We start from the raw sequence: 27,090 nt of genomic DNA, 5'->3' as shown, positions 1-27,090 counted from the left end.
AACAAAAATTCGATTTTGAGTATTTCGCGTGATTATTGACCGAATTTAGAAATTTAAAATTCTGTCATAATCTACTCATTAAGGGGTGTAATCTTATGTTAAAAGTTTAACACAATAGCACAGATATTACGGTTATGAACTTTCTGTGTCTAGAGGCAAACTTCATCAGGCATGACGCCTTAATTTATTACTTTCTTAGTACATTATTCGCAGCAGAGTTTCAAGACGGTATCCAAGTATACAACTTAATGTACCTGCAAAATTGTGTCATCGTACGACACATAGTCCAACAGACATGACATCATAAGATTTAGATGCATGAAAACGAAACTATTGCTTAAAATAGCGCGAATTAAAATTTTATCATCAGGCATGAGGTTTTAATGCGTTACTTCATTACTATGGGCTCTATTAGCAACACACTGAAAGTACCTGCACTGAAAGTACCTGCAAAAATATATCATGTTCAACACACAATTCAGGAGATATGACGTCATAGACCCTGAGGTGCGTGAGAAACAAACTTTTGCTTAAAATGAAGCGCAGATTATCCGGAACATATTCATCTATTGTTTCATAATGAGAACACTTAGCGACTTCCAACAAACCTTAAACATAATTTTAAACCTTTCTTAAATTTTTCTCGCTTACTTGCTGAAAATCAATATTTAACAGTAATTCATTTGTAAAATGTTTAGACGTTAGAAGCTTTTTTGAGGCATATGATTCTCTAAGGGTCAGGTGTTTTACTGGTATATTAATAATCCAAAACCTAAATGAGCACAATAAAAATTTGCGAAAGGTGTTTGAAAAAAATTTTCCTTGTGCAATGATTAGCTCAATCAATTAGCCGAGCCTCCGGAATGGTTTATTAGTAATGGGGCTTACATCCATAGATCGAATTCGTAACTAGTGACAGTATGACAATGTACTCTGAAAAATACTACCGTGGTTTAACTTTCAATGAAGACAATATTCTTTCAGCGAGGGAAAGATTTACGATAAAAACAGTTCAAAACATTTGCCTCTAAAACCGAGAGACTCCATTTTCCGTACAGATATATTCATGGTGTATGCCGAGCAGGTATGTTGAAGTTAGCAAACAGGTTTCTTAAGGCAAATTACTACTTTAAATTTAGTTCAGCTTTTCACCTTTCTGCGAATCACTAGGTTACAGCACTAAACTACCACACACTGTGATTCTGCAGGTTGCTCTCTATCTCGTTCTGGAGCTTGGTGACTAGAAGGGCATGTTTTGGTGTTACAGGTGCAGAGGTATGAAGGAGCCTCAACCATCTTCGGTCCACACACGCTAACCCTGTACCTGCAGCAGTACCGGAAACTGGCTCAATCCATCCTAAGTGTAAGTTTTACAATGCGCAAGCTGTTTCAAAGACTGGTTTGGTGAGCACTGATCAGTGCGATGTTGTGAATTTGTTCAACTTTTGAAACAAATTTTGAATTAAGTCTTCATAATATCGAGTTATGGAAAGTGAGACGCCTGTTAAACGGGTAAATTAAGAAAAGGCAATCTGGAAGTCTTCGTTCACGCAGGATTTTTTATTTATTTTTTATTTTTTTTTCGGTCTTGTGATAGGTTCAGTAGGGCCTGTCACAAATTCTCGTGCTGTGGCAGCTTCTTCATCTCAGAGTAGCGTTCGCACCTAACGTACTCGGTAACTTCTTTTTGTCTTCCGCTACAGTTTTTACCGTCTACAGCTCCCTCTAGTACCATGGATGCTATACGTTGATGTATCCGATGTCCTATTACCCTATCCCTTCTTCTTGTTAATGTATTTCACATGTTTCTGTTCTCGCCGATTCTACGGAGAAGTCGGCCAGAGTGGCCGTGCGATTCTAGGCGCTGCAGTCTGGAACCGAGTGACCGCTACGGTCGCAGGTTCGAATCCTGCCACGGACATGGATGTGTGTGATGTCCTTAGGTTAGTTAGGTTTAATTAGTTCTAAGTTCTAGGCGACTGATGACCTCAGAAGTTAAGTCGCATAGTGCTCAGAGCAATTCTACGGAGAAGCCCTTCACCTCTTATCCTATCAGTCCACGTAATTTTCCACATCCTTTTATAGCACCATACCTCAACCGCTTCGATTCTCTTCTTTTCCGGATTTTCCACAGTCCATAAACACCTCCATACAGTGCTGCGCTTCAGATGGATAATCTCAGAAATTTTTTCCCTCATATTAAGACCCATGTTTGGTGTTTGCACACTTTTGGACATTTGCCTCTAAAACCGAGAGACTCCATTTTCCGTACAGATATATTCATGGTGTATGCCGAGCAGGTATGTTGAAGATAGCAAACAGGTTTCTTAAGGCAAATTACTACTTTAAATTTAGTTTTTTTATGAACTACACTCCTGGAAGTGGAAAAAAGGACACATTGACACCGGTGTATCAGACCCACCATACTTGCTCCGGACACTGCGAGAGGGCTGTACAAGCAATGATCACACGCACGGCACAGCGGACACACCAGGAACCGCGGTGTTGGCCGTCGAATGGCGCTAGCTGCGCAGCATTTGTGCACCGCCGCCGTCAGTGTCAGCCAGTTTGCCGTGGCATACGGAGCTCCATCGCAGTCTTTAACACTGGTAGCATGCCGCGACAGCGTGGACGTGAACCGTATGTGCAGTTGACGGACTTTGAGCGAGGGCGTATAGTGGGCATGCGGGAGGCCGGGTGGACGTTCCGCCGAATTGCTCAACACGTGGGGCGTGAGGTCTCCACAGTACATCGATGTTGTCGCCAGTGGTCGGCGGAAGGTGCACGTGCCCGTCGACCTGGGACCGGACCGCAGCGACGCACGGATGCACGCCAAGACCGTAGGATCCTACGCAGTGCCGTAGGGGACCGCACCGCCACTTCCCAGCAAATTAGGGACACTGTTGCTCCTGGGGTATCGGCGAGGACCATTCGCAACCGTCTCCATGAAGCTGGGCTACGGTCCCGCACACCGTTAGGCCGTCTTCCGCTCACGCCCCAACATCGTGCAGCCCGCCTCCAGTGGTGTCGCGACAGGCGTGAATGGAGGGACGAATGGAGACGTGTCGTCTTCAGCGATGAGAGTCGCTTCTGCCTTGGTGCCAATGATGGTCGTATGCGTGTTTGGCGACGTGCAGGTGAGCGCCACAATCAGGACTGCATACGACCGAGGCACACAGGGCCAACACCCGGCATCATGGTGTGGGGAGCGATCTCCTACACTGGCCGTACACCACTGGTGATCGTCGAGGGGACACTGAATAGTGCACGGTACATCGAAACCGTCATCGAACCCATCGTTCTACAATTCCTAGACCGGCAATGGAACTTGCTGTTCCAACAGGACAATGCACGTCCGCATGTATCCCGTGCCACCCAACGTGCTCTAGAAGGTGTAAGTCAACTACCCTGGCCAGCAAGATCTCCGGATCTGTCCCCCATTGAGCATGTTTGGGACTGGATGAAGCGTCGTCTCACGCGGCCTGCACGTCCAGCACGAACGCTGGTCCAACTGAGGCGCCAGGTGGAAATGGCATGGCAAGCCGTTCCACAGGACTACATCCAGCATCTCTACGATCGTCTCCATGGGAGAATAGCAGCCTGCATTGCTGCGAAAGGTGGATATACACTGTACTAGTGCCGACATTGTGCATGCTCTGTTGCCTGTGTCTATGTGCCTGTGGTTCTGTCAGTGTGATCATGTGATGTATCTGACCCCAGGAATGTGTCAATAAAGTTTCCCCTTCCTGGGACAATGAATTCACGGTGTTCTTATTTCAATTTCCAGGAGTGTATAATAGCAAATACTAGTAAGGAAGTTGTAAGTTAACTTCATTATTAGTATTTGTTGTTATAGTTCTTCCAAACCGCCGAGCCTCCGGAATGGTTTATTAGTAATGGGGCTTACATCCATAGGTCGAATTCGTAACTAGTGACAGTATGAAAATGTACTCTGAAAAATACTATCGTGGTTTAACGTTCAATGAAGACAATATTCTTTCAGCGAGGGCAAGATTTACGATAAAAACAGATCAAAAACTAAGTTGTTTGTGCGGATAAGGTCATACTACAGACATCAATTTTTTTTACTTCTGTCAGATAAACTAGCGTCGTCTGAATCAGTCGTACGAGCAAAAATTATGTATTAAAACGTAATGCGCTCGCTTAACAGTTGTATCGGTGCGTTGAGAACGCGCGTCTCGGCGGAAGTCTTGTAAATTAAATCCAACAAATTTATAATCTTCTGGGCCCGCAGCATTGCATATGGCTTTTAAAAACATTTTTTAATTATAATTCCAAGTATGCTGCTCTCTGATTGCATTTATTTTTACACTAGGCCTAGTTCGGGTGAATTGCCACCATTATGTTATTTCTAAATAAATGGTACACAAATCGGTGCATTATTACTAATTTTATAAGCAATTATTAAATGGAATTCATTCTTATACATTTTTACAAACGTCTTATAGGTTTGACATCTATCCAGTATCTGTGGTTATGTGACTGTCTCTTTATATATTTGGTGGTAATGGAGTAATAATGGTTGGCTATCACCTTACCTAACTTGCTACTTTATGTAGTTGTCAGATTATTCTTTGTATCAGTATTTTCGTGACAGCTTATTTGAGAGATAATCCAGCGATGTTGTATGGTTACAGGCAGTTCTCTTTATCATTGCTGTTAGGTTTATAATTGATCATTGCTACTACTGTCGTTTTTCTTTTTCTGTATGTTACAGGTATGTGTATATACAGGGTGATTCAAAAAGAATACCACAACTTTAAAAATGTGTATTTAATGAAAGAAACATAATATAACCTTCTGTTATACATCATTACAAAGAGTATTTAAAAAGGTTTTTTTTCACTCAAAAACAAGTTCAGAGATGTTCAATATGGCCCCCTCCAGACACACGAGCAATATCAACCCGATACTCCAACTCGTTCCACACTCTCTGTAGCATATCAGGCGTAACAGTTTGGATAGCTGCTGTTATTTCTCGTTTCAAATCATCAATGGTGGCTGGGAGAGGTGGCCGAAACACCATATCCTTAACATACCCCCATAAGAAAAAATCGCAGGGGGTAAGATCAGGGCTTCTTGGAGGCCAGTGATGAAGTGCTCTGTCACGGGCTGCCTGGCGGCCGATCCATCGCCTCGGGTTGTTGACGTTCAGGTTTCATAACTAACCTTTTTCGTAGGACTCTCCATACAGTTGACTGTGGAATTTGCAGCTCTCTGCTAGCTCTGCGAGTCGATTTTCCTGGGCTGCAAACAAATGCTTGCTGGATGCGTGCTACATTTTCATCACTCGTTCTCGGCCGTCCAGAACTTTTCCCTTTGCACAAACACCCATTCTCTGTAAACTGTTTATACCAACGTTTAATACAGCACCTATCAGGAGGTTTAACACCATACTTCGTTCGAAATGCACGCTGAACAACTGTCGTCGATTCACTTCTGCCGTACTCAATAACACAAAAAGCTTTCTGTTGAGCGGTCGCCATCTTAGCATCAACTGACGCTGACGCCTAGTCAACAGCGCCTCAAGCGAACAAATGTACAACTAAATGAAACTTCATAGCTCCCTTAATTCGCCGACAGATAGTGCTTAGCTCTGCCTTTTGTTGTTGCAGAGTTTTAAATTCCTAAAGTTGTGGTATTCTTTTTGAATCACCCTGTATTATTCTTTTTTACAATTATGCATATTTTTAACTAAGAAGGAATCAAACTTAGCAGCGTACTTTGAATTATAACTATGCAAATCCAACAAAAATTAACCTGTCTATAATAATGGGCAATGCTCCAAATTCTCGACATTTTCGAAGCCACTGGCAATATTACATCTGGACAAAAGTCAACTTTTATAGGATCCCTTGCGGTTCTAATACATGTTTGTCCGCCTTCAACGCAAATCCACTCCACAGATTTCTCTTCTGTGACCACGAGCCACGCTCTCCAAACCCCACATTCTAGTCCCGCCCTGCGAGAACGTCCACTTCGCAGTGTCAGTGCGGTGTGCACTCAACACCTGCCCATACCACTTGACAGCATGCTACACTCTCATGGTGATCATGTTGCAGAGGAGCACCATGACACCCGGACCGACGCCGCCAGACCTGTCCAGGGAGCTGATACAGCTGACCCCAGGCGTGGTGTACGACATGCCATCCTGGCGGTCTCGCTTCGGCTACGTGGTGCAGCAGCCACCTGCCACAGCCAGGCCAGGAGACACGGTCACCGCCACTTTCGTGAGTACCCACAACATCTGTGTGGTCAGCTAAGATGTTTCTAGAAACATCCGCCAGGCTGTGGCCAAGCCATGTCTCCGCAATATCATTTCTTCCAGGAATGCTAGTTGTGCAACGGTCGCAGGAGAGCTTCTGTGAAGTTTGGAAGGTAGGAGACGAGGTACTGGCGGAATTAAAGCTGTGAGGACGGGGCGTGAGTCGTGCTTGGGTAGCTCAGTTGGTAGAGCACTTGCCCGCGAAAGGCAAAAGTCCTGAATTCGAGTCTCTGCCCGGCACACAGTTTTAATCTGCCAGGAAGTTTCATATCAGCGGACACTCCACTGTGCAGTAAAAATTTCATTCTAGAATTTCATTCTAAAAAAAACAATGTTAAAAAAATCAGAAGAGCAGGTGTATTTGGAAAAGGCATGTAGATACAGGACTTCAGCTGACAGAGGATCCGAACTCAAATAATGGATATAAAGGCGCACTGAGGCGCAGATCACAATTTATTAGTGATAAAGAGAAGGCTGATGCTTAAGAGAAACGTGCGGAAGATTTTATGTGGAAAGAAGTGGTATATTTACTAAGGAATAATGAGATGTGTTTGAATTTCTTTAACGCTGTAGATTTTGCTGTAGGACATACCATAGTAAGCAGTTAAGTTGAATGGAATATTGACCGTTAAAAAGGGCAACAACAGACTTGGGTGGACGAAAATAGGAAAGAGGAATGTAACTTTGAAGAAATCTTCGGTAGAACTCGAGCTGAGCGAAGAAAGGAAGAAAGAAGTACCAAAAAGTGCATAAAAACACGTTTAAAGTAATTTGAGTCCGTGATGAGATAGATCGGGTGCAGGGAAGCCAAGGCAAAGTGTCTGCGGGAAACATGTCAAAAAATCGAAAAGATGGACTGATTCAGCGTATAGAAAGGTCAAAGTAACGTGCGATGAAATTAAAAGCAGGAGCGTGAACAATGAGAACGCAATGGGAATTCCACTGTGAAACACAGGGCAAAAAGTGGATACGTGGGAAGAATAGACTGAAAGTCTCAACGACAGTGAGATCTTACCTGGTGACGTAGTAGCTTTGGAAGACTTGTGATCCCATAAAGGAGAGTGGACTGATAACATTCCATCGGAATCGCGACCAAACGTCTATTCAATGTGGTGTGTAGAATCTATGTGACTGGAGACTTCATTAGAAAACAGAAATGTATACACACAATCCTGGAGATAGCACGGACAGATAATTACGAAAACTGCTGTTTAACAGCAAATGCATCCAACTTGCTGACAAGAATTATACACAGAAAAATAGGAAAGATAATTGGTAATGTGTTAGGTAACGATAAATTAGGCATCAGAAAAGGTTAAGGCATCAGTGAGACATCTCTGAGACTGCGATTGATAGTGGAAGCTACTCAAGAAAAATCAAGACACTTTAATAGGACTCTTTGACCTAGAGAAACCGATCGACAGTGTAAGTAGTGCAAGACATTCGAAATTCTGAAAAAAGTAGGAGTAAACTATAAGGAAAGATAGGTAATACACACTATAAAATAAGAATGGAAGACTAAGAACGAAGTATTCGCATTAAAATGGGTGTAAGACAGAGCATACAATCTTTCGGTTTTCAATCCGTGCATCGACAAAGCAATTAAGCAAATAAAAGAAAGGATATCAATGATAAGATCCGCTGATGACATTGCTCTCCTCAGTGAAAGTGAAGACGAATTACAGGATGTATTGAATGGAATGAACAGTATGGTGAGTACAGAGTATGGATTAATTATAAATGAAACTAAGACGAAATTAATGAGAAATAGCAGAAATGAGATTAGCGATAAATTTGTATATCAAAGTCTGTGACCACAAACTAGACGGAGTTAAGGATTTCTACTGCCTTGGAAGCAAAATAACATATGACAGGCAAAACAAGAAAGACATACAAAGCAAACAAGCACAAGCAATGACTGCAACCATGGTCAGAGGAATACTAGTCTCTGGCATAGATCATAATTTGAGAAAGAAATTTCTAAGAATTACGTTTGCAGCCCTGTATTGTATGGTAGTGAAACATGGACTGTGGAAAAAGCCGGAACAGAAGAGAATCGAAGCATCTGAGTTGTGGTGCTACAGACGAATGCTGAAAATTAGGTGGACTGATAAGGAACAAGGACGTACTCTGCAGAATTGGTGAAGAAAGGAACATGGGGTAAACAACGTCATCAAGAAGGGACAGGATACCAGGACATGTGTCAAGACATAGGGGAATGACTTCCATTATGGAGGGTAAAAACTATAGCGAAGACAGAGACTGGACTCTACTCAGCAAATAATTGAGAATACAAGGTGCAAATAATATTCCTAAAAGAACTGCTTGGCACAAGAGAGGAATTCACGGCTGCTACGTCAAACCAGTCAGAAACCTGATGACTCAAAAAGGAAAAAAAGTGTTGGAGGAAGGCAATGGCAAACCATCGCACTAGGAACCAGAACAAGACAGTATGTGACTTTCCCTTTTATGCTGATACTCAAATAACACCCGCAATTTTTCCTTAGGCGAACACCATACTAAGCTTAAGGAAGAATATCAACAAAGCGGAGGTGTTTTAAACCCTACGTGGATGGGACTTCGAAGTTGTCAAGACAGAAAGAGAGTGTATTCAGAAAGGCAACACAGACAATAATCAACTAGCTCCTAGACTCAATCAAGAAAGACCACTGTCGGAATTCAAACTGAGGAAGTAGTGACAAGTATGCTTTTTAACGAGGGATAGAGAGCAGGATTCCAAGGAGAATTTAGGCAGAAACTTTATTGCGCTAGCTGTTTACTGCGTATGTGTTTCTGCGTACGCTGTCATTTGCGTTCATCCCGCTCCCCGCGTACTACACGCGTCGTATACAGATATCTCTCGTTTCTGTCGTGCCTTGATCATCTGTTGAAGTATCGACGACTGCTGAGCACGCTAGTCTGCTACATTCTCGTAAGTTATTTTAACTTTCGCTGTGCAGGGAGAAGCTACTGTTTCATTTTGCTGAGTAGTTGAAGACGGAGCACGACTAACGCTACTGGTGCAGTTACGAGGTTAAACATGCTGCAGCAGATGTAAATGACCGCGTATAAAGATTGTCACAAGGATCTCTGTTAGATATTTTGCCAAGAAGCCTTCCTCGTCACCACATACTCTTCTCATTACGCGAAGAAGGCCATTTTCATCATTTTCCTACTTCTGCTTCAACGACCGTAGGACTGAACACCGTTGATATCCAGAGAAAACAAATCTTGGCCAAAGTTTCGGTGCTAAACACTGGAATTCCGTAAGATTGTGTGTCTTATGATAACACTCGACCATACTTTCGGAATGGCACTATTTTCATATGTTAACTGTTCATGCTTCTGGTGCACTTTGAAACTGTAGAAATACAGTGACATAAAAAGGGAAGCATCCAGTAGCAAATGAAACTTTCATGATCTTATTTAAATCATTAGAAAGAATTTGGTAGTATAAGCCCTCTTATCACTACTGCATTGCACCTGCTTGGATGCATGTGCTAATTTGGTCGGGGAGGGTGTCATAAAGCCATTGTATCCACTCTTGAGGCGAGTTCGTGCACAATTGTTTTAATTGGTTCTTGATATCTTGGCTACTGTCACTTGGACAGAGCTGACGTTCGAGATGATTCCACACTAGTTCCATCAGGGGCAGATGTGGGGTCTGGCTGGCCACAGGAGTACGTCAGCACCACGTAGACAGTTTATAGAGACGTATGCCATGTGTAGACGAGCATTGTTCTGTTATAAAATAAAATTACGAAACCCAATTTTGTTTTCTGTCCCAGACATGTTTCACTGCAGTTGCAGCATCATCAGTGGATCTTCTTTATTGTTATGACTGTTAAACATAAGGAATATTCTTTACTGCTTAAATACATACAAATATTAGTTCTAAATCGTAATTACAGGTTGTTGAAGAGCATATAAAATTGTGTATTCATACCTCCTTACCACATGGTGTGGTTTTCCTCCTGTTTCTCCTTACAGTTTGTCACCTACAGCTATATACAACTTAATGTAGGCAAAACATTTACGCAAAAATTACGATTTCTAAACTGTTGTGGCTATGTCTGAGATTAATAATTTATTTTGTGTGTGTGTGTGTGTGTGTGTGTGTGTGTGTGTGTGTGTGTGTGCGCGTAAAGAAAGTGGGAGAGAGAGAGAGAGTAGGTTTGAGGATTTATCGTTATTGTTATAATTATATATTTATTTAGTTTTATGTGTGTGTATGTATGTACGTATGTGTCTGTGTGTGTATGTGGGGGGGGGGGGGGAATCCTATAGGTTGGTATTATCTACTAATTCTTTGATGTCAGAGAACAGAGTTTCATTGCAGAGAGCTGTGTATTCATTTATTACTTGCGTTCCTTCAATTATGGCTTTTTGTATTTGATAATTTTCTTCAGTTATTAGTTTTGGTGGGGGCTGTTGCTGCATTTGGGAATTTTCAAATCAGTTTTGATGTCTGTCAGGATATGTTTATTGTCCGTAAGGCATTCAGCATGTGTGGAGTGACAGCTGTTACATAAGACTAAAAATAAATAAATATATATAATTATAATAATAATAATGATAAATCCTCAAACCTACTCTCTCTCTCTCTCTCTCTCTCTCTCTCTCTCTCACACACACACACACACACTCTCTCTCTCTCTCTCTCTCTCTCTCTCTCTCTCTCACTCACCCTCTCCCTCTTTCTTCACACACACACACACTCTGTCTCTCTCTCTCTGAGAAATTCAAAACACCGCCAATGACATCTTCAACTGTTCCACTGTCTGCAATCTTGTTTTCACACCTTCTACTGTTCTACTGTCCGCCATCTTGTTATCACAGCTGATAGACAGTGACAGTGACAACTCAAAAACACTGAACTTGACAATGAAGAAGATGATGAAAAACGAAACCGTAATTGAAACATAATGTAAATAGATACACACACACACACACACACACACACACACACACAACCTTTCACATAAATGATTAATCTCAGACATAGCCACAAAAGTTTAGAAATCGTAATTTTTGCGTAAATGTTTCGCCTACAGTAAGTTGTATATACGTATATAGCTGCAGGTAACAAACTGTAAAGAGAAACAGACACTATAAAAACGTAATACAGCAGGAAAACCACACGGTGTGGTAAGAAGGTATGAAGATACAATTTTATGTGCTCCTCAAAACCTGTAATCACGATTTAGAAACTAATATTTGTATGTAATTAAACGGTAAAGAACTTTCCTTATGTTTAACAGCCATAACAATAAAATAAACACTGATGATACTGCTACTGCAGTGAAACGTGTCTACGACAAAAACAAAATTATGTTTAGCTAAAGGCGCACCCCACTCAAAGACGTATGTTATTGTTAAAGCAAACACAGACAAAAGAGCTTCAACATCAAGATGATAATTTACGAATCTTCGTATGAGGCTAACACATGACTGCGCAGGGTGTCCATGACCAACTGTTTTGCTATCAGAGATCTCTCTATCACAGCCAACCGTGACCCTATGTCTGCCCACATTGTGATGCCAGCAGTAACACCACTGTGCTCTTCAAAACATTGGAAAAGTGGGATCTCTCTCTCAGGTTGCTGCCATAATCGCCATGGCATAACCGGGATTGACCACTATACGCAGTGAAACAGTAGCAGTCCATGCTTCCCGGCTACGGCACCGTTCCAGAACCCGCTGTTTGTGTTGTGGTGTTAGTGGGAGCCTACGCATGGGACAGTAATTCCCTAGTCTGGCAGCTGCTACCCCTCGACCAGTGTTGCAGGGAGTCCATAAGTTGGTCTCTAATTCCAGGCTCAGATGCGAAGGAGTTGTGCTTATTGCACAGCACGGTCATCCTTCATCGTGGTTCAAAATGGTTCAAATGGCTCTGAGCACTATGGGACTCAACTGCTGTGGTCATAAGTCCCCTAGAACTTAGAACTACTTAAACCTAACTAACCTAAGGACAGCACACAACACCCAGCCATCACGAGGCAGAGAAAATCCCTGACCCCGTCGGGAATCGAACCCGGGAACCCGGGCGTGGGAAGCGAGAACGCTACCGCACAACCACGAGATGCGGGCCTTCATCGTGGTAGTCAGACGTGATCGACCAAAACCTTAGCTACCAATATAACTACTCTCACGTTCCCATGGAGCTCGTCTGGGTGGTGCACGATTCGACCATTTGGCCAAATGGAGAACCACAATGAGACCCGTTTGAAACTCTGTCAGATGTTGATAATGATGTCTCACGCGTTGGCTCTGAGCACTAATGGACTTAACATCTCAGGCCATCAGTCCCCTACAACTTAGAACTACTTAAACCTAACTAACCTAAGGACATCACACACATCCATGCCCGAGGCAGAATTCGAACTTGCGACCGTAGCGGTCGCGCGGTTCTAGACTGAAGCGCCTAGAACCGCTCGGCCACCACCGGCTGGTTGTCTCACGCTAGTACGTGGCAATTGTGTCCTTCATAGTGATCAAACATCATCTGCCTCCGTTCACGGCCCTTGTATACCCTACCAGGTTAGTAAGAACACTATACACGAACAGTAATGCAGCCTGTTGGCCGTTGTGCCCGTCACAGAGGATTGCAACTTTAATCATTTACAAATTGGCTGAAGGTGTGTACATGAACGAATTCACACTATCTGACCATGTGTTCCGCGTGCTGCACTTTCTTCAGCATCAAATATGTTTAAAGAAATTGTGTTAGTTAATATGCAGTCTACAACCTTAACTGATGGAATCTGCTGTCTAGTCGACATAACTTTGCTTTTTCTTACTTAATAAGTAATATACAATAAATAACTGGAGCAGCAGTTGTTCATGAACAGCATGGAGGGTGAATAGAACAGGAAGAGCAAATACAACGGTGTGGACTGTAACGAACTTGAGAGTCAGAGCTCAGAACATAATTTACGTTTACAAATATTTTGCGACGCTTGCTGGTTTGTTCTTGTGACGACAGTTCGTTTTCATTCCACAGGTGGCAGGGAACCCTCGCAACAACTTGCAGCATGGGGGCTCGTACCTGGCTGTGGAGAAGAAAGACCCCTACACCGGCAACTGGTCCGTCATCGCCACAGACGCTGACTGGGAGACCAAGTGAGTCAGTCTGTCCACTCTGCTGACTGCACCATTCACAGAAAACGCTCACTGCGTGGGTGTTGTAAACATACTCGTTCTCACCTAACCATGTATAATTTGTCTATTTCTTGTGCATTTAATTCGAATCTGACGAATATTAGGCACGGTCTAAGAACTAGTTGAGATCAAAAAGTGCAACTAAATTCTCACTTACGTAGATTATCTTTCTGCTCACGATACTTCATTGCAATCAGTTGTTGAACTCCATCCTCAGGTAACCCGTGCTCAGCTCTTTCCTAAATTCATATCTACGTCTACATTTATACTCCGCAAGCCACCCAACGGTGTGTGACGCATGGCACTTTACGTGCCACTGTCATTACCTCCCTTTCCTATTCCAGTCGCGTATGGTTCGCGGGAAGAACGACTGCCGGAAAGCCTCCATGCGCGCTCGAATCTCTCTAGTTTTACATTCGTGATCTCCTCGGGAGGTATAAGTAGGGGGAAGCAATATATTCGATACCTCATCCAGAAACGCACTCTCTCGTAACCCGGATAGCAAGCTACACCGCGATACAGAGCGCCTCTCTTGCAGAGTCTGCCACTTGAGTGTATTAAACATCTCCGTAACGCTATCACGGTTACCAAATAACCCTGTGATGAAACGCGCCGCTCTTCTTTGGATCTTCGCTATCTCGTCTGTCAACCTGAACTGGTACGGATCCCACACTGATGAGCAATACTCGAGTATAGGTCAAACGAGTGTTTTGTAAGCCACTTCCTTTGTTGATACATTTTCTAAGGACTCCTCCTATGAATCTCAACCTGGAACCCGCCTTACCAACAATTAATCTTATATGTTCATTCCACTTCAAATCGTTCCATACTAATACTCCCAGATATTTTACAGAAGTAACTGCTACCAGTGTTTGCTCCGCTATCATATAACCATACAATAAAGGATCCTTCTTTCTACGTATTCGCAATACATTACGTTTGTCTATGTTAAGGGTCAGTTGCCACTTCTTGCACCAAGTGCCTATCCGCTACAGATCTCCCTGCATTTCGCTGCAATTTTCTAAAGCTGCAACTTCTCTGTATACTACAGCATCATCCGCGAAAAGCCCCATGGAACTTCCGACACTATCTACTAGGTCATTTACATATATTGTGAAAGCAGTGGTCCCATAACACTCCCCTGTGTCACGCCAGAGGTTACTTTGACGTCTGTAGACGTCTCTCCAATGAGAACAACATGCTGTGATCTGTTTGCTGAGTGAATATTACATATTCAGATAAACACAATGTCTAATTACATTGTCAACACACAGATTTATTTCTGTCCTTCGAAATAAATTACTTCCAGTGACAACTTCATCTTTCGACCGGCTCCTACCCGCTATACTACTCTACACTGGCTGAGCAAAAGGCATAGTGTGAAAGCCACAGATATATTGTGATACAAGTTGAAAATAATTACTTCTGTTGCATAAAGTTTACACTTTGACAAAAGTAAAGGTATAAAAATAAAAGAAAAAAAAGTCCAAGTGTGAACAGATGTTGTGCTCTGAGGCTTACGTACAAACTTAATTATATACAAAAATGGTTCAAATGGCTCTGAGCACTATGGGACTTAACATCTGAGGTGATCAGTCCCCCAGAACTTGGAACTACTTAAACCTAACTAACCTAAGGACATCACACCCATCCATGCCCGAGGCAGGATTCGAACCTGCGACCGTAGCGGTCGCCCGGTTCCGGACTGAAGTGCCTAGAACCGCATGGCCATCGCGGCCGGCTATGTACAAACACAGATCATCCTTTCTAGCATCTCCACGATTTTTGCCTGTTATCGACTTTGATACTGGCAACATATTGGCCCCGAATATTGCAAGACGTTTTAATTTATTTTAAATTTGAAGGCTGATAACAAATGGTTGCCCGGAATACTGCCCACATTGAGGCTGATCCCTCACCTGTGGTAGAGTGGGAGGTCGTCTCGAGGTGTGGCAGGGGGTGAAAGACATTCCGGAGGGCTGAACGGAAGGCCCCTCTAGTTTGTCTGACGAACCAGTTTCAGGCTCTGTCTCAGGCTGATACTGATCTTCGGCCGGACATGGCTGCCTGTCCTGTTCCAGAGGTTGCCCCTCAGTCTGCAAGATCCGGGCGGTCACAGAGGGTGCGCTTACTGGTAGTTGGGAGCTCCAACGTCAGGCTCGTAATGGGGCCCCTTAGGGATATGGCAGCAAGAGAGGGGAAGAAAACCAACGTGCACTCCGTGCGCATACCGGGGGGAGTCATACCAGATGTAGAAAGGGTCCTTCCGGATGCCATGAAGGGTACAGGGTGCACCCATCTGCAGGTGGTCGCTCATGTCGGCACCAATGATGTGTGTCGCTATGGATCGGAGGAAATCCTCTCTGGCTTCCGGCGGCTATCTGATTTGGTGAAGACTGCCAGTCTCGCTAGCGGGATGAAAGCAGAGCTCACTATCTGCAGCATCGTCGACAGGACTGACTGCGGACCTTTGGTGCAGAGCCGAGTGGAGGGTCTGAATCAGAGGCTGAGACGGTTCTGCGACCGTTTGGGCTGCAGATTCCTCGACTTGCGCCATAGGGTGGTGGGGTTTCGGGTTCCGCTGGATAGGTCAGGAGTCCACTACACGCAGCAAGCGGCTACACGGGTAGGAGGGGTTGTGTGGCGTGGACTGGGCGGTGTTTTTAGGTTAGATGGCCTCGGGCAAGTACAGAAAGGGCTACAGCCTCAAAGGGTGCGGGGCAAAGTCAGGACGTGCGGGAACCAATCAGCAAATGGTATTGTAATTGTAAACTGTCGAAGCTGCATTGGTAAAGTACCGGAACTTCAAGCGCTGATAGAAAGCACCGAAGCTGAAATCGTTATAGGTACAGAAAGCTGGCTGAAGCCAGAGATAAATTCCGCCGAAATTTTTACAAAGGCACAGACGGTGTTTAGAAAGGATAGATTGCATGCAACCGGTGGTGGCGTGTTTGTCGCTGTTAGTAGTAGTTTATCCTGTAGTGAAGTAGAAGTGGATAGTTCCTGTGAATTATTACGGGTGGAGGTTACACTCAACAACCGAGCTAGGTTAATAATTGGCTCCTTTTACCGACCTCCCGACTCAGCAGCATTAGTGGCAGAACAACTGAGAGAAAATTTGGAATACATTTCACATAAATTTTCTCAGCATGTTATAGTCTTAGGTGGAGATTTCAATTTACCAGATATAGACTGGGACACTCAGATGTTTAGGACGGGTGGTAGGGACAGAGCATCGAGTGACATTATACTGAGTGCACTGTTCGAAAATTACCTCGAGCAATTAAACAGAGAACCGACTCGTGGGGATAACATCTTGGACCTACTGATAACAAACAGACCCGAACTTTTCGACTCTGTATGTGCAGAACAGGGAATCAGTGATCATAAGGCCGTTGCAGCATCCCTGAATATGGAAGTTAATAGGAATATAAAAAAAGGGAGGAAGGTTTATCTGTTTAACAAGAGTAATAGAGGGCAGATTTCGGTCTGCCTAACAGATCAAAACGAAAATTTCTGTTCCGACACTGACAATGTTGAGTGTTTATGGAAAAAGTTTAAGGCAATCGTAAAATGCGTTTTAGACAGGTACGTGCCGAGTAAAACTGTGAGGGACGGGAAAACCCACCGTGGTTCAACAACAAAGTTAGGAAACTACTGCGAAAGCAAAGAGAGCTTCACTCCAAGTTTAAACGCAGCCAAAACCTCTCAGACAAACAGAAGCTAAACGATGTCAAAGTTAGCGTAAGGAGGGCTATGCGTGAAGCGTTCAGTGAATTCGAAAGTAAAATTCTATGTACCGACTTGACAGAAAATCCTAGGAAGTTCTGGTCTTACGTTAAATCAGCAAGTGGCTCCAAACAGCATATCCAGACACTCCGGGATGATGATGACATTGAAACAGAGGATGACACGCGTAAAGCTGAAATACTAAACACCTTTTTCCAAAGCTGTTTCACAGAGGAAGACCGCACTGCAGTTCCTTCTCTAAATCCTCGCACAAACGAAAAAATGGCTGACATCGAAATAAGTGTCCAAGGAATAGAAAAGCAACTGGAATCACTCAACAGAGGAAAGTCCACTGGAACTGACGGGATACGAATTCGATTCTACACAGAGTACGCGAGAGAACTTGCCCCCCCCCCCCCCCCCCCCCCTTCTAACAGCCGTGTACCGCAAGTCTCTAGAGGAACAGAAGGTTCCAAATGATTGGAAAAGTGTACAGGTAGTCCCAGTCTTCAAGAAGGGTCGTCGAGCAGATGCGCAAAACTATAGGCCTATGTCTCTAACATCGATCTATTGTAGAATTTTACAACATGTATTTTGCTCGCCTAGCATGTCATTTCTGGAAACCCGGGAATCTACTCTGTAGGAATCAAAATGGATTCCGGAAACAGCGATCGTGTGAGACCCAACTCGCTTTATTTGTTCATGAGACCCAGAAAATATTAGATACAGGCTCCCAGGTAGATGCCGTTTTCCTTGACTTCCGGAAGCGTTCGATACAGTTCCGCACTGTCGCCTGATAAAGAAAGTAAGAGCCTACGGAATATCAGACCAGCTGTGTGGCTGGATTGAAGAGTTTTTAGCAAACAGAACACAGCATGTTATTCTCAATGAAGAGACGTCTACAGACGTTAAAGTAACCTCTGGCGTGACACGGGGGAGTGTTATGGGACCATTGTTTTTCACAATATATATAAATGACCTAGTAGATAGTGTCGGAAGTACCATGCGGCTTTTCGCGGATGATGCTGTAGTATACAGAGAAGTTGCAGCATTAGAAAATTGTAGCGAAATGCAGGAAGATCTGCAGCGGATAGGCACTTGGTGCAGGGAGTGGCAACTGACCCTTAACACAGACAAATGTAATGTATTGCGAATACATAGAAAGAAGGATCCTTTATTGTATGGTTATATGATAGCGGAACAAACACTGGTAGCAGTTACTTCTGTAAAATACCTGGGAGTATGCGTGCGGAACGATTTGAAGTGGAATGATCATATACAATTAATTGTTGGTAAGGCGGGTGCCAGGTTGAGATTCATTGGGAGAGTCCTTAGAAAATGTAGTCCATTAACAAAGGAGGTGGCTTACAAAACACTCGTTCGACCTATAGTTGTGTATTGCTCGTCAGTGTGGGATCCGTACCAGATGGCGTTGACGGAGGAGATAGAGAAGATCCAAAGAAGAGCGGCGCGTTTCGTCACAGGGTTATTTGGTAACCGTGATAGCGTTACGGAGATGTTTAGCAAACTCAAGTGGCAGACTCTGCAAGAGAGGCGCTCTGCATCGCGGTGAAGCTTCCTCAGCAGGTTTCGAGAGGGTGCGTTTCTGGATGAGGTATCGAATATATTGCTTCCCCCTACTTATACCTCCCGAGGAGATCACGAATGTGAAATTTGAGAGATTCGAGCGCGCACGGAGGCTTTCAGAGAGTCGTTCTTCCCGCGAACCATACGCGACTGGAGCAGAAAAGGGAGGTAATGACAGTGGCAAGTAAAGTGCGCCACACACCGTTGGGTGGCTTGCGGAGTATAAATGTAGATGTAGATGTAGAAATATTTTTTTCGCGTGATATAATTACAGATTAACATATTGCCTTTTTTTTCCTTTACGTTCACTATGAAACCTTGCTTCCTGCAAATTTTACGATTCTAGGTTTTAGGTTTCAATGAGTTATTTTGCTAGTATTAAAATACGCGGCATAAATAACCTACCTTTTGATTGCATTGATTTAGGAGCTTAACTTTTTTACACTAGCAAAAGGACCATAGACCTTAGTGTGTAACAGATTTCAACTTGATACGTCCAACCGTTCCTGAGAAAAAGGTGTCGTATCAGACGGACAGACAGACGTGGAACAAAATTATTCTTTAGGTTCTGTTTCCATCCACTGAAGCAGGGAACCCTAAAAAATACTTGGATAAGAGAGAACGAAACATCTGTAGTTCCAACTGAAACATCTGTAGTTACAGTAAGAAAGGCTTCTAGAAAATATAACTGAACAAAGTGAAAGAAACGGGTCGAAACTAAAAAAAATGAATATATCAATACCGCATCGCGAAAACAAATGAAAACTCCGATAACCAGAGTAACGGAACCACATATCCCTGGAAACTTCACAGCGCGCCGGTCGATATCCTCATTTTTGTGCGTTGGCCGTATTCACCAAGTTTGTCCCGTTCTGAAAGTTTCTGCTCTTGGAACGACTTCAGACAGTTGTCTTAAGCCAGACACTTAGCGGTATCTCGTTTAGAATGTAATTTTTAGCAATAGCGTGATGCCAATATAATCAATCTCCAGTAACTACTTGAGAGCTAAAAGTCTTATACCGTTCAGAACGCTATGGACAAAGAAGCATCCAAGAGATACGAAATCGCGCGTAGCACTCGTCATACTGGGTCGACTTTATGAAACATGGACGCCAGATTAATAGCTACACATTATTAGTGCTATTACTAAGCACAGACTTCGAACTGAGAACGGACCAAATAAAGACGAAAGTATTAAGAAACTTTAGAACTAGAATTAACAATTTCAATATCGAAACTGGGGTGAATGTGATGTACATAGTAAAGAAATTCTGTTACCCTGGAAACAAAACGGAAGATGCACAAAAAAAGGAGATAGGATGCAGGCACAAACAAAGAATGCGTTTCTCGCCTAAAGAAGTCTGCATGTATCACACACTGGCCTTGACTTGAAAAAGAAGTTTCTTCTTTTGCTAACTATGGATTGTGGCAAAGCATCATACAAGATGCTGGACATTAAGAGTGATTCCTCTCAGAATCCATGCTGAAAGGAATGTGTTGAAAAAACTACCTTGGAGTCGGTATATACGTTGAGAAATAGCTTCCACGTTGCTAGAAGGAACCATAGGATATAAAATCTATAGGCTACTCGTAGATTGGAAGATACCCGAAAAATAATTGAGGACGTAGGGTATGAGTGTTACTCTCAGATGAAGAGGTGAGCTCAGGTGGAGGTCTTGGCGCATCAGGTCAGTCACAATACTAGTGGAATGGTGGCCGAAGAAAAGTTCGTAATTCCGATCATTCATTGTAGAGTTATTGTCGTTATTATCGTTTACTTCAACATAATTATGTTAAATATGCTGAATACGTCCCATGTGGTCCTAGTTACAGTATTACGGGAAGTGTTTCGTCTGAAACTGATGTTAACAGTGACATAATCGTAAGATCCATAAGACAGAAAATATCCGCATGCATGTCGAAGGCTTGTTCCTTGACTTCGGGAAGGCGTTCACTACGGTTCCGTACTGTTGCTTAGTGAAAAAAAACGTTGATGTTACTTTTACAAGATATCAGACCATCTCTGACTGACGGCATCCTCACGAATAATATTGAAGACGTTCTTAGCGGTGCGAAATCGACAGATGTAGAACTACTGTAGAAGTATCCCAACGCAGTGTTGTAAGGACTTTACTGATAGTGAGGAACATGAATAGTTTTTAAAAGAAGTCGTTTTACCTTAAACCCCACTAGGACGTTTTTATTGAAGAACATAAGAACACCTATAGCCGTAAGCTGAATAATGACGTCCTTAAACAACGCATACAGGCAGCGGACAAGAATCGAGAAACCGTAAATAGTGGACAGCGCCGGAAGGACCGTAATAGTTTGCATGGCAGACGCTGTTATGTGTGAGAAACTGTGATCGCCAGAAACAATAGAGGTATACAGGAATGTGTGCTGACAGTGTAAGTAAGTATGTGTTACGTATAAATTAGCAGGAAGACCCACCATTATTATTCTATTAAATGGATTGCAATCAACACACTCAACCGTACAATATCATTGACTAACCGTCGGAAGTGACCTAAAACGGAACGACTACACAAAATTGTAGGAGGTTATTCGGAAGAAGAAATAAAAACTTTGAGGTTCGCCGATGTCATTGTAATTCTATCAGAGACAGCAAAGGACTTGGAAGAGCAGTTGAACGGAATGGACAGTGTCTTGAAAGGAGGATATAAGATGAACATCAACAAAAGCAAAACGAAGATAATGGAATGTACTCGAATTAAGTCGGGTGATGCTGAGGGAATTAGATTAGGAAATGAGACACTTAAAGTAGTAAAGGAGTTTTGCTATTTGGGGAGAAAAATAACTGATGATGGTCGAAGTAGAGAAGAAATAAAATGTAGACTGGCAATGGCAAGGAAAGCGTTTCTGAAGAAGAGAAATTTGTTAACATCGAGTATAGATTTAAGTGTCAGGAAGTCGTTTCTGAAAGTATTTGTATGGAGTGTAGCCATGTATGGAAGTGAAACATTGACGATAAATAGTTTGGACGAAAAGAGAATAGAAGCTTTCGAAATGTGGCGCTACAGAAGAATGCTGAAGATTAGATGGGTAGATAACATAACTAATGATGAAGTATTGAATAGAATTGGGGAGAAGAGGAGTAGGTGGCACAACTTGACAGAAAGAAGGGACCGGTTAGTAGGACATGTTCTGAGGCATCAAGGGATCACAAATTTATCGTTGGAGGGCAGCGTGGAGGGTAAAAATCATAGAGGGAGACCAAGAGATGAATACACTAAGCAGATTCAGAAGGATGTGGGTTGCAGTAAGTACTGAGAGATGAAGAAGCTTGCAGGGTAGCATGCAGAGCTGCATCAAACCAGTCTCAGGACTGACGACCACAACAACAACAACATTCGTAAGTACTTACGGAGCTTCAGAACAAGACTGCTCGGAAACTACAAGACACACAGAAAAATAACACACATCAGGGAATACAAGTTTCGAAACGCAATACGCGGTGTGGCGTAGTCACACAACGCACAGCTCTAGGACGCAGGTGTGTGAGAACATGTAGGTAAATCATGCACTCCTTATTGTCGGATTGAATCACTTCGAGCCTGCTGATGATCAGATTTCTAAAGCACCTGCTCTCCTTGAGCCTTCCCGGGCTGGTAACAGCGGGTTCAGTGACTGACCCTCAGGTATTGACGTTTGCCGTATCACAAACGCTGAACATATTGAACACGTGTAATGAGAGTTCACAACTTGTAGAGTTGCTCTCTCCGCTGATGTGTCTCTATTTGCACCTACCTTGTAGATTTCGCGGAGCGATCTTCGGAAACACCGGAGGTACTTACGAATAACCCTGTAGAATAAGTAAATAACGAACAGAATTTAAAGTAAATGTAATTCACTGACGAAGGTGGTATGTTATAAAAAAAAACCTTCTACAACAGCTTCTTGAGTACTGCTTGTCACTCTGGGCAAGGTGCCGTTTAAGATTAATACAGGAGATGAGGGAAATCAGAAATAATGTGAATACTTTGTGTTCAACTAGTTAGCTCGATACTGTTATGCAGATGCTTATCAAAATCCAGTGACAGAAATTAAAAAAGAGGCGTTGTGTACCACGTTATGGTTTATTGCTAAAATTCCGAGAGCGTAAGTGGAAAGAAGAGCCAAGCAACATATTACTCACTCACATTACTCGCAAAATGACCATGATGGGAAAACTGAAAGAAATTAGCGATCATAAGCAGACACACGAACTATTCACAATTCAAATAATAAAGGGGAGTCATTGAAGTAACCTTCGCCACGTATCGGAAGGCGGTGTCTTGAGGAGTTTAGGTGTAGATAAGAATCCTGTTGACATTCGACAATTTACGCAACTGTTCACTTACTCTCCCGAATGAAATATTTTGAAAACAGTCTCTAAACTGTAGCTAAGGTCTTTCTGCACAGTAGACTTTCTTACAGGAGTGTTAATCTCACAAGTTTGCAGCAAAACTTCTGTGATACGAGGTAACTACTGGTGGATGTAAGATCTGAGGACGGGCCGTGGATCGTGCTGGGACAGCTCAGTCAGTAGCGAATTTGCTCTCGGAAGGCAAAAGTTCTGGGTTTTAGTGCAGCTGCGGGACAATGTTTTAGACTTGCAGTGACTTTTATCAGTTTAGTCTCGGTACACAAGCAAAAACGTCGTCGCATTTCTCACCAGCAACTCTCACTTGTAAAGGTTTGCAAAAGACTGGAAAGAATGCAGGCACGCCTTAAATCACGTAGAAGTTTCATTGATTCAGCTCAGACATGTTTATCGCCTGAAAACAGCTCTCTGGCGAATAGCTCAATAGTGTGCCCAGAAGAGGTTGGGCCCGGCTGTTGAGAACGGTCTAATGAGGGTTATTGCGAAAAGTTCGTCGGCCATCCTACACGACGAAGTCGTGTAATCAGTAGAAAGGCATTTATGCCATTGGCAGATGGGGATTCAGGCTGGATAGTGCATTGGCAGGCAGCCATTACAACCAAAGACCACAAAAATCCTACTCGTACTAGTGTCCGACTGGGTCGTGCATTTAATGTAGTGTGTCACGATGAAATATATAATACATAGCTTAGTGCCCGCTGATTCGCTCACGTGGAGCGTATGGTCTGCATAGTTTTTTATTTTTTAAAGTTTTCTTCAACTGATTTTTTATGTTGTTGACAAATTGCAATACCTTCTAAACTTTTCACTTTAACTGAGGGCATGTACTTCTCATCAAAAAGCGGTTCTGGTAGATGGAGTACAAGGTTTTGGTTTACCATGCCTTTTGCGTTCTTTTGGTGGTATTTTCATAGAAACTTTCATCTAACACATATTTCTTTATATCTGAGAAGCGAAATACCAATACCAAATTTCATAGATTTACCTTAGAATTCTTTTAAGGTAACGAATTATTTCCTTAAAAATGTCACCGCCTATTTCACCTCCGTAGGAACTGAATTTCCAAAAACAGTGGAACGGGCATTTTTCTCTTTCTGACGGACAAGTCAAACACCAATTTTCATAGATATAGTTTTAAAACTGCTTTAGTAGTTCTTTAATAACGATTTACTTAAAAAAAAAACTTCCTTCCACTGTCTCACCCACTTAGAGGTTTAATTTCCAAAAGTGCTGAACAAGTGTTCTTTTTTTAATTTCTGACAAGCCAAATACCAGTTTCAGTAGGTCTAGCTTCAAATCTGCCTTAATAGGGCCACATTTTCAAAAAACCTTTCATCCCCTATTTCACTCCCTTAGGAGTGGAATTTCGAACAGTCCCTTCTTTAACGACGCCTACAGAATAAGACGAACGCTCTCTCCAAATTTAAAATTTATATCCTCAACTGTTTGAACTGGAAGATAATGAGTCAGTCAGTCAGTGAGGACGTTGTTTTGTACCGCATAGATAGAGGGGTTATGGCCGAGTGAAGTTTGTAATTGTGGCACTGTTAATTCTGTGAGTGACTTATGAAATAACACAAGATAAGTAAACGTTAAGCAACTATATAGCCTCAGTTGTTTACAAAGTATGGGAACTTCTGACTGTAGGAGTTAGCGTGCACTACTCATCACTTCTTGTCGCTGATTCTTAACCACTCATTTTTTTAAAAAATAAAATTTTAATACAATGTTATTTAGATGGGTAATACACTCCTGGAAATTGAAATAAGAACACCGTGAATTCATTGTCCCAGGAAGGGGAAACTTTATTGACACATTCCTGGGGTCAGATACATCACATGATCACACTGACAGAACCACAGGCACATAGACACAGGCAACAGAGCATGCACAATGTCGGCACTAGTACAGTGTATATCCACCTTTCGCAGCAATGCAGGCTGCTATTCTCCCATGGAGACGATCGTAGAGATGCTGGATGTAGTCCTGTGGAACGGCTTGCCATGCCATTTCCACCTGGCGCCTCAGTTGGACCAGCGTTCGTGCTGGACGTGCAGGCCGCGTGAGACGACGCTTCATCCAGTCCCAAACATGCTCAATGGGGGACAGATCCGGAGATCTTGCTGGCCAGGGTAGTTGACTTACACCTTGTAGAGCACGTTGGGTGGCACGGGATACATGCGGACGTGCATTGTCCTGTTGGAACAGCAAGTTCCCTTGCCGGTCTAGGAATGGTAGAACGATGGGTTCGATGACGGTTTGGATGTACCGTGCACTATTCAGTGTCCCCTCGACGATCACCAGTGGTGTACGGCCAGTGTAGGAGATCGCTCCCCACACCATGATGCCGGGTGTTGGCCCTGTGTGCCTCGGTCGTATGCAGTCCTGATTGTGGCGCTCACCTGCACGGCGCCAAACACGCATACGACCATCATTGGCACCAAGGCAGAAGCGACTCTCATCGCTGAAGACGACACGTCTCCATTCGTCCCTCCATTCACGCCTGTCGCGACACCACTGGAGGCGGGCTGCACGATGTTGGGGCGTGAGCGGAAGACGGCCTAACGGTGTGCGAGACCGTAGCCCAGCTTCATGGAGACGGTTGCGAATGGTCCTCGCCGATACCCCAGGAGCAACAGTGTCCCTAATTTGCTGGGAAGTGGCGGTGCGGTCCCCTACGGCACTGCGTAGGATCCTACGGTCTTGGCGTGCATCCGTGCGTCGCTGCGGTCCGGTCCCAGGTCGACGGGCACGTGCACCTTCCGCCGACCACTGGCGACAACATCGATGTACTGTGGAGACCTCACGCCCCACGTGTTGAGCAATTCGGCGGTACGTCCACCCGGCCTCCCGCATGCCCACTATACGCCCTCGCTCAAAGTCCGTCAACTGCACATACGGTTCACGTCCACGCTGTCGCGGCATGCTACCAGTGTTAAAGACTGCGATGGAGCTCCGTATGCCACGGCAAACTGGCTGACACTGACGGCGGCGGTGCACAAATGCTGCGCAGCTAGCGCCATTCGACGGCCAACACCGCGGTTCCTGGTGTGTCCGCTGTGCCGTGCGTGTGATCATTGCTTGTACAGCCCTCTCGCAGTGTCCGGAGCAAGTATGGTGGGTCTGACACACCGGTGTCAATGTGTTCTTTTTTCCATTTCCAGGAGTGTATATTCATTATATACGACAGAATTGGGATTAGTAACTGCGAAATTTTATGAAGCACTCAGATTGTAACGAATGTGAATATCAGTTTAACGTTAAAGTGAACACTATAAAACACAACTGAAAAATTATTCGAGGCAAAATATTTATTAATTAGTAACAGATACTTCGTCAGTGGCTCGCCATGACGGCAACGTACACGTTAGGAGAGCCGTACGTCACTTCAGTCTTACTTGGACGCTGTTCGGAGACGCGACTTCATTTTAAATGACTACATGCACATTTTTTTGGTGTTACATTTGATTCAGTTCATCACCTAGCCGTAAATAAATAACATAATTGTTAGTTCTAAGCGAAAACCATATCTGACGGGATAACTGTTAGCTAATTAAAGTAGAGGTAACGCACAGAAAACGTCAGTGTGATCCTTGAGAAAGGACTTGTAGATCCTAAATGCGTTGCAATAAGACACAACAGTAAAATATGGGAACTAAAGGGGACGTATGGCTGCCAAACTATTAGCCAACAAAAGTAATCGAAAATATTTTTGTCTGCATTGTTACGTTTACCAAGTGAGGCGTCGTAATATTTAAGCTGGATTCACACCACACACTCCGGATATTTAGATTCAGTTTTCCCTAAAGGTGATCAAGGTGAAACTTGCGATGGTTCCTACGAAAAGCTCGCGGCGGATCGCATCCCTGGCTTTTTCCTATCATAACTTTTCTATCTGCAGTGATCCCGCCATGGACATGACGTTAAAACCTAATTTTCGTTC

General features: G+C 43.5%; 1 protein-coding gene across 6 annotated transcripts in view; it reads left to right on the top strand.

Annotated features, from left to right (window-relative positions):
* Positions 1-27,090, top strand: part of LOC126237364 (neutral ceramidase-like) — a 563,642-nt gene that overhangs the window by 514,791 nt on the left and 21,761 nt on the right. For all 6 annotated transcript variants that reach the window (XM_049947432.1, XM_049947435.1, XM_049947436.1 and 3 more), the window contains 3 exons: positions 1,268-1,363; positions 6,084-6,251; positions 13,290-13,408. In XM_049947432.1, the coding sequence (XP_049803389.1) occupies positions 1,268-1,363; positions 6,084-6,251; positions 13,290-13,408 (383 nt within the window). The remainder of the gene's footprint in view (positions 1-1,267; positions 1,364-6,083; positions 6,252-13,289; positions 13,409-27,090) is intronic.

This window comes from Schistocerca nitens, chromosome 2, assembly GCF_023898315.1.
Source record: "Schistocerca nitens isolate TAMUIC-IGC-003100 chromosome 2, iqSchNite1.1, whole genome shotgun sequence".
Classification (NCBI taxonomy): Eukaryota; Metazoa; Arthropoda; class Insecta; order Orthoptera; family Acrididae; genus Schistocerca; species Schistocerca nitens.
Note: the sequence above shows the minus strand (reverse complement) of the source record. Positions and strands in the feature narration are given on the sequence as shown.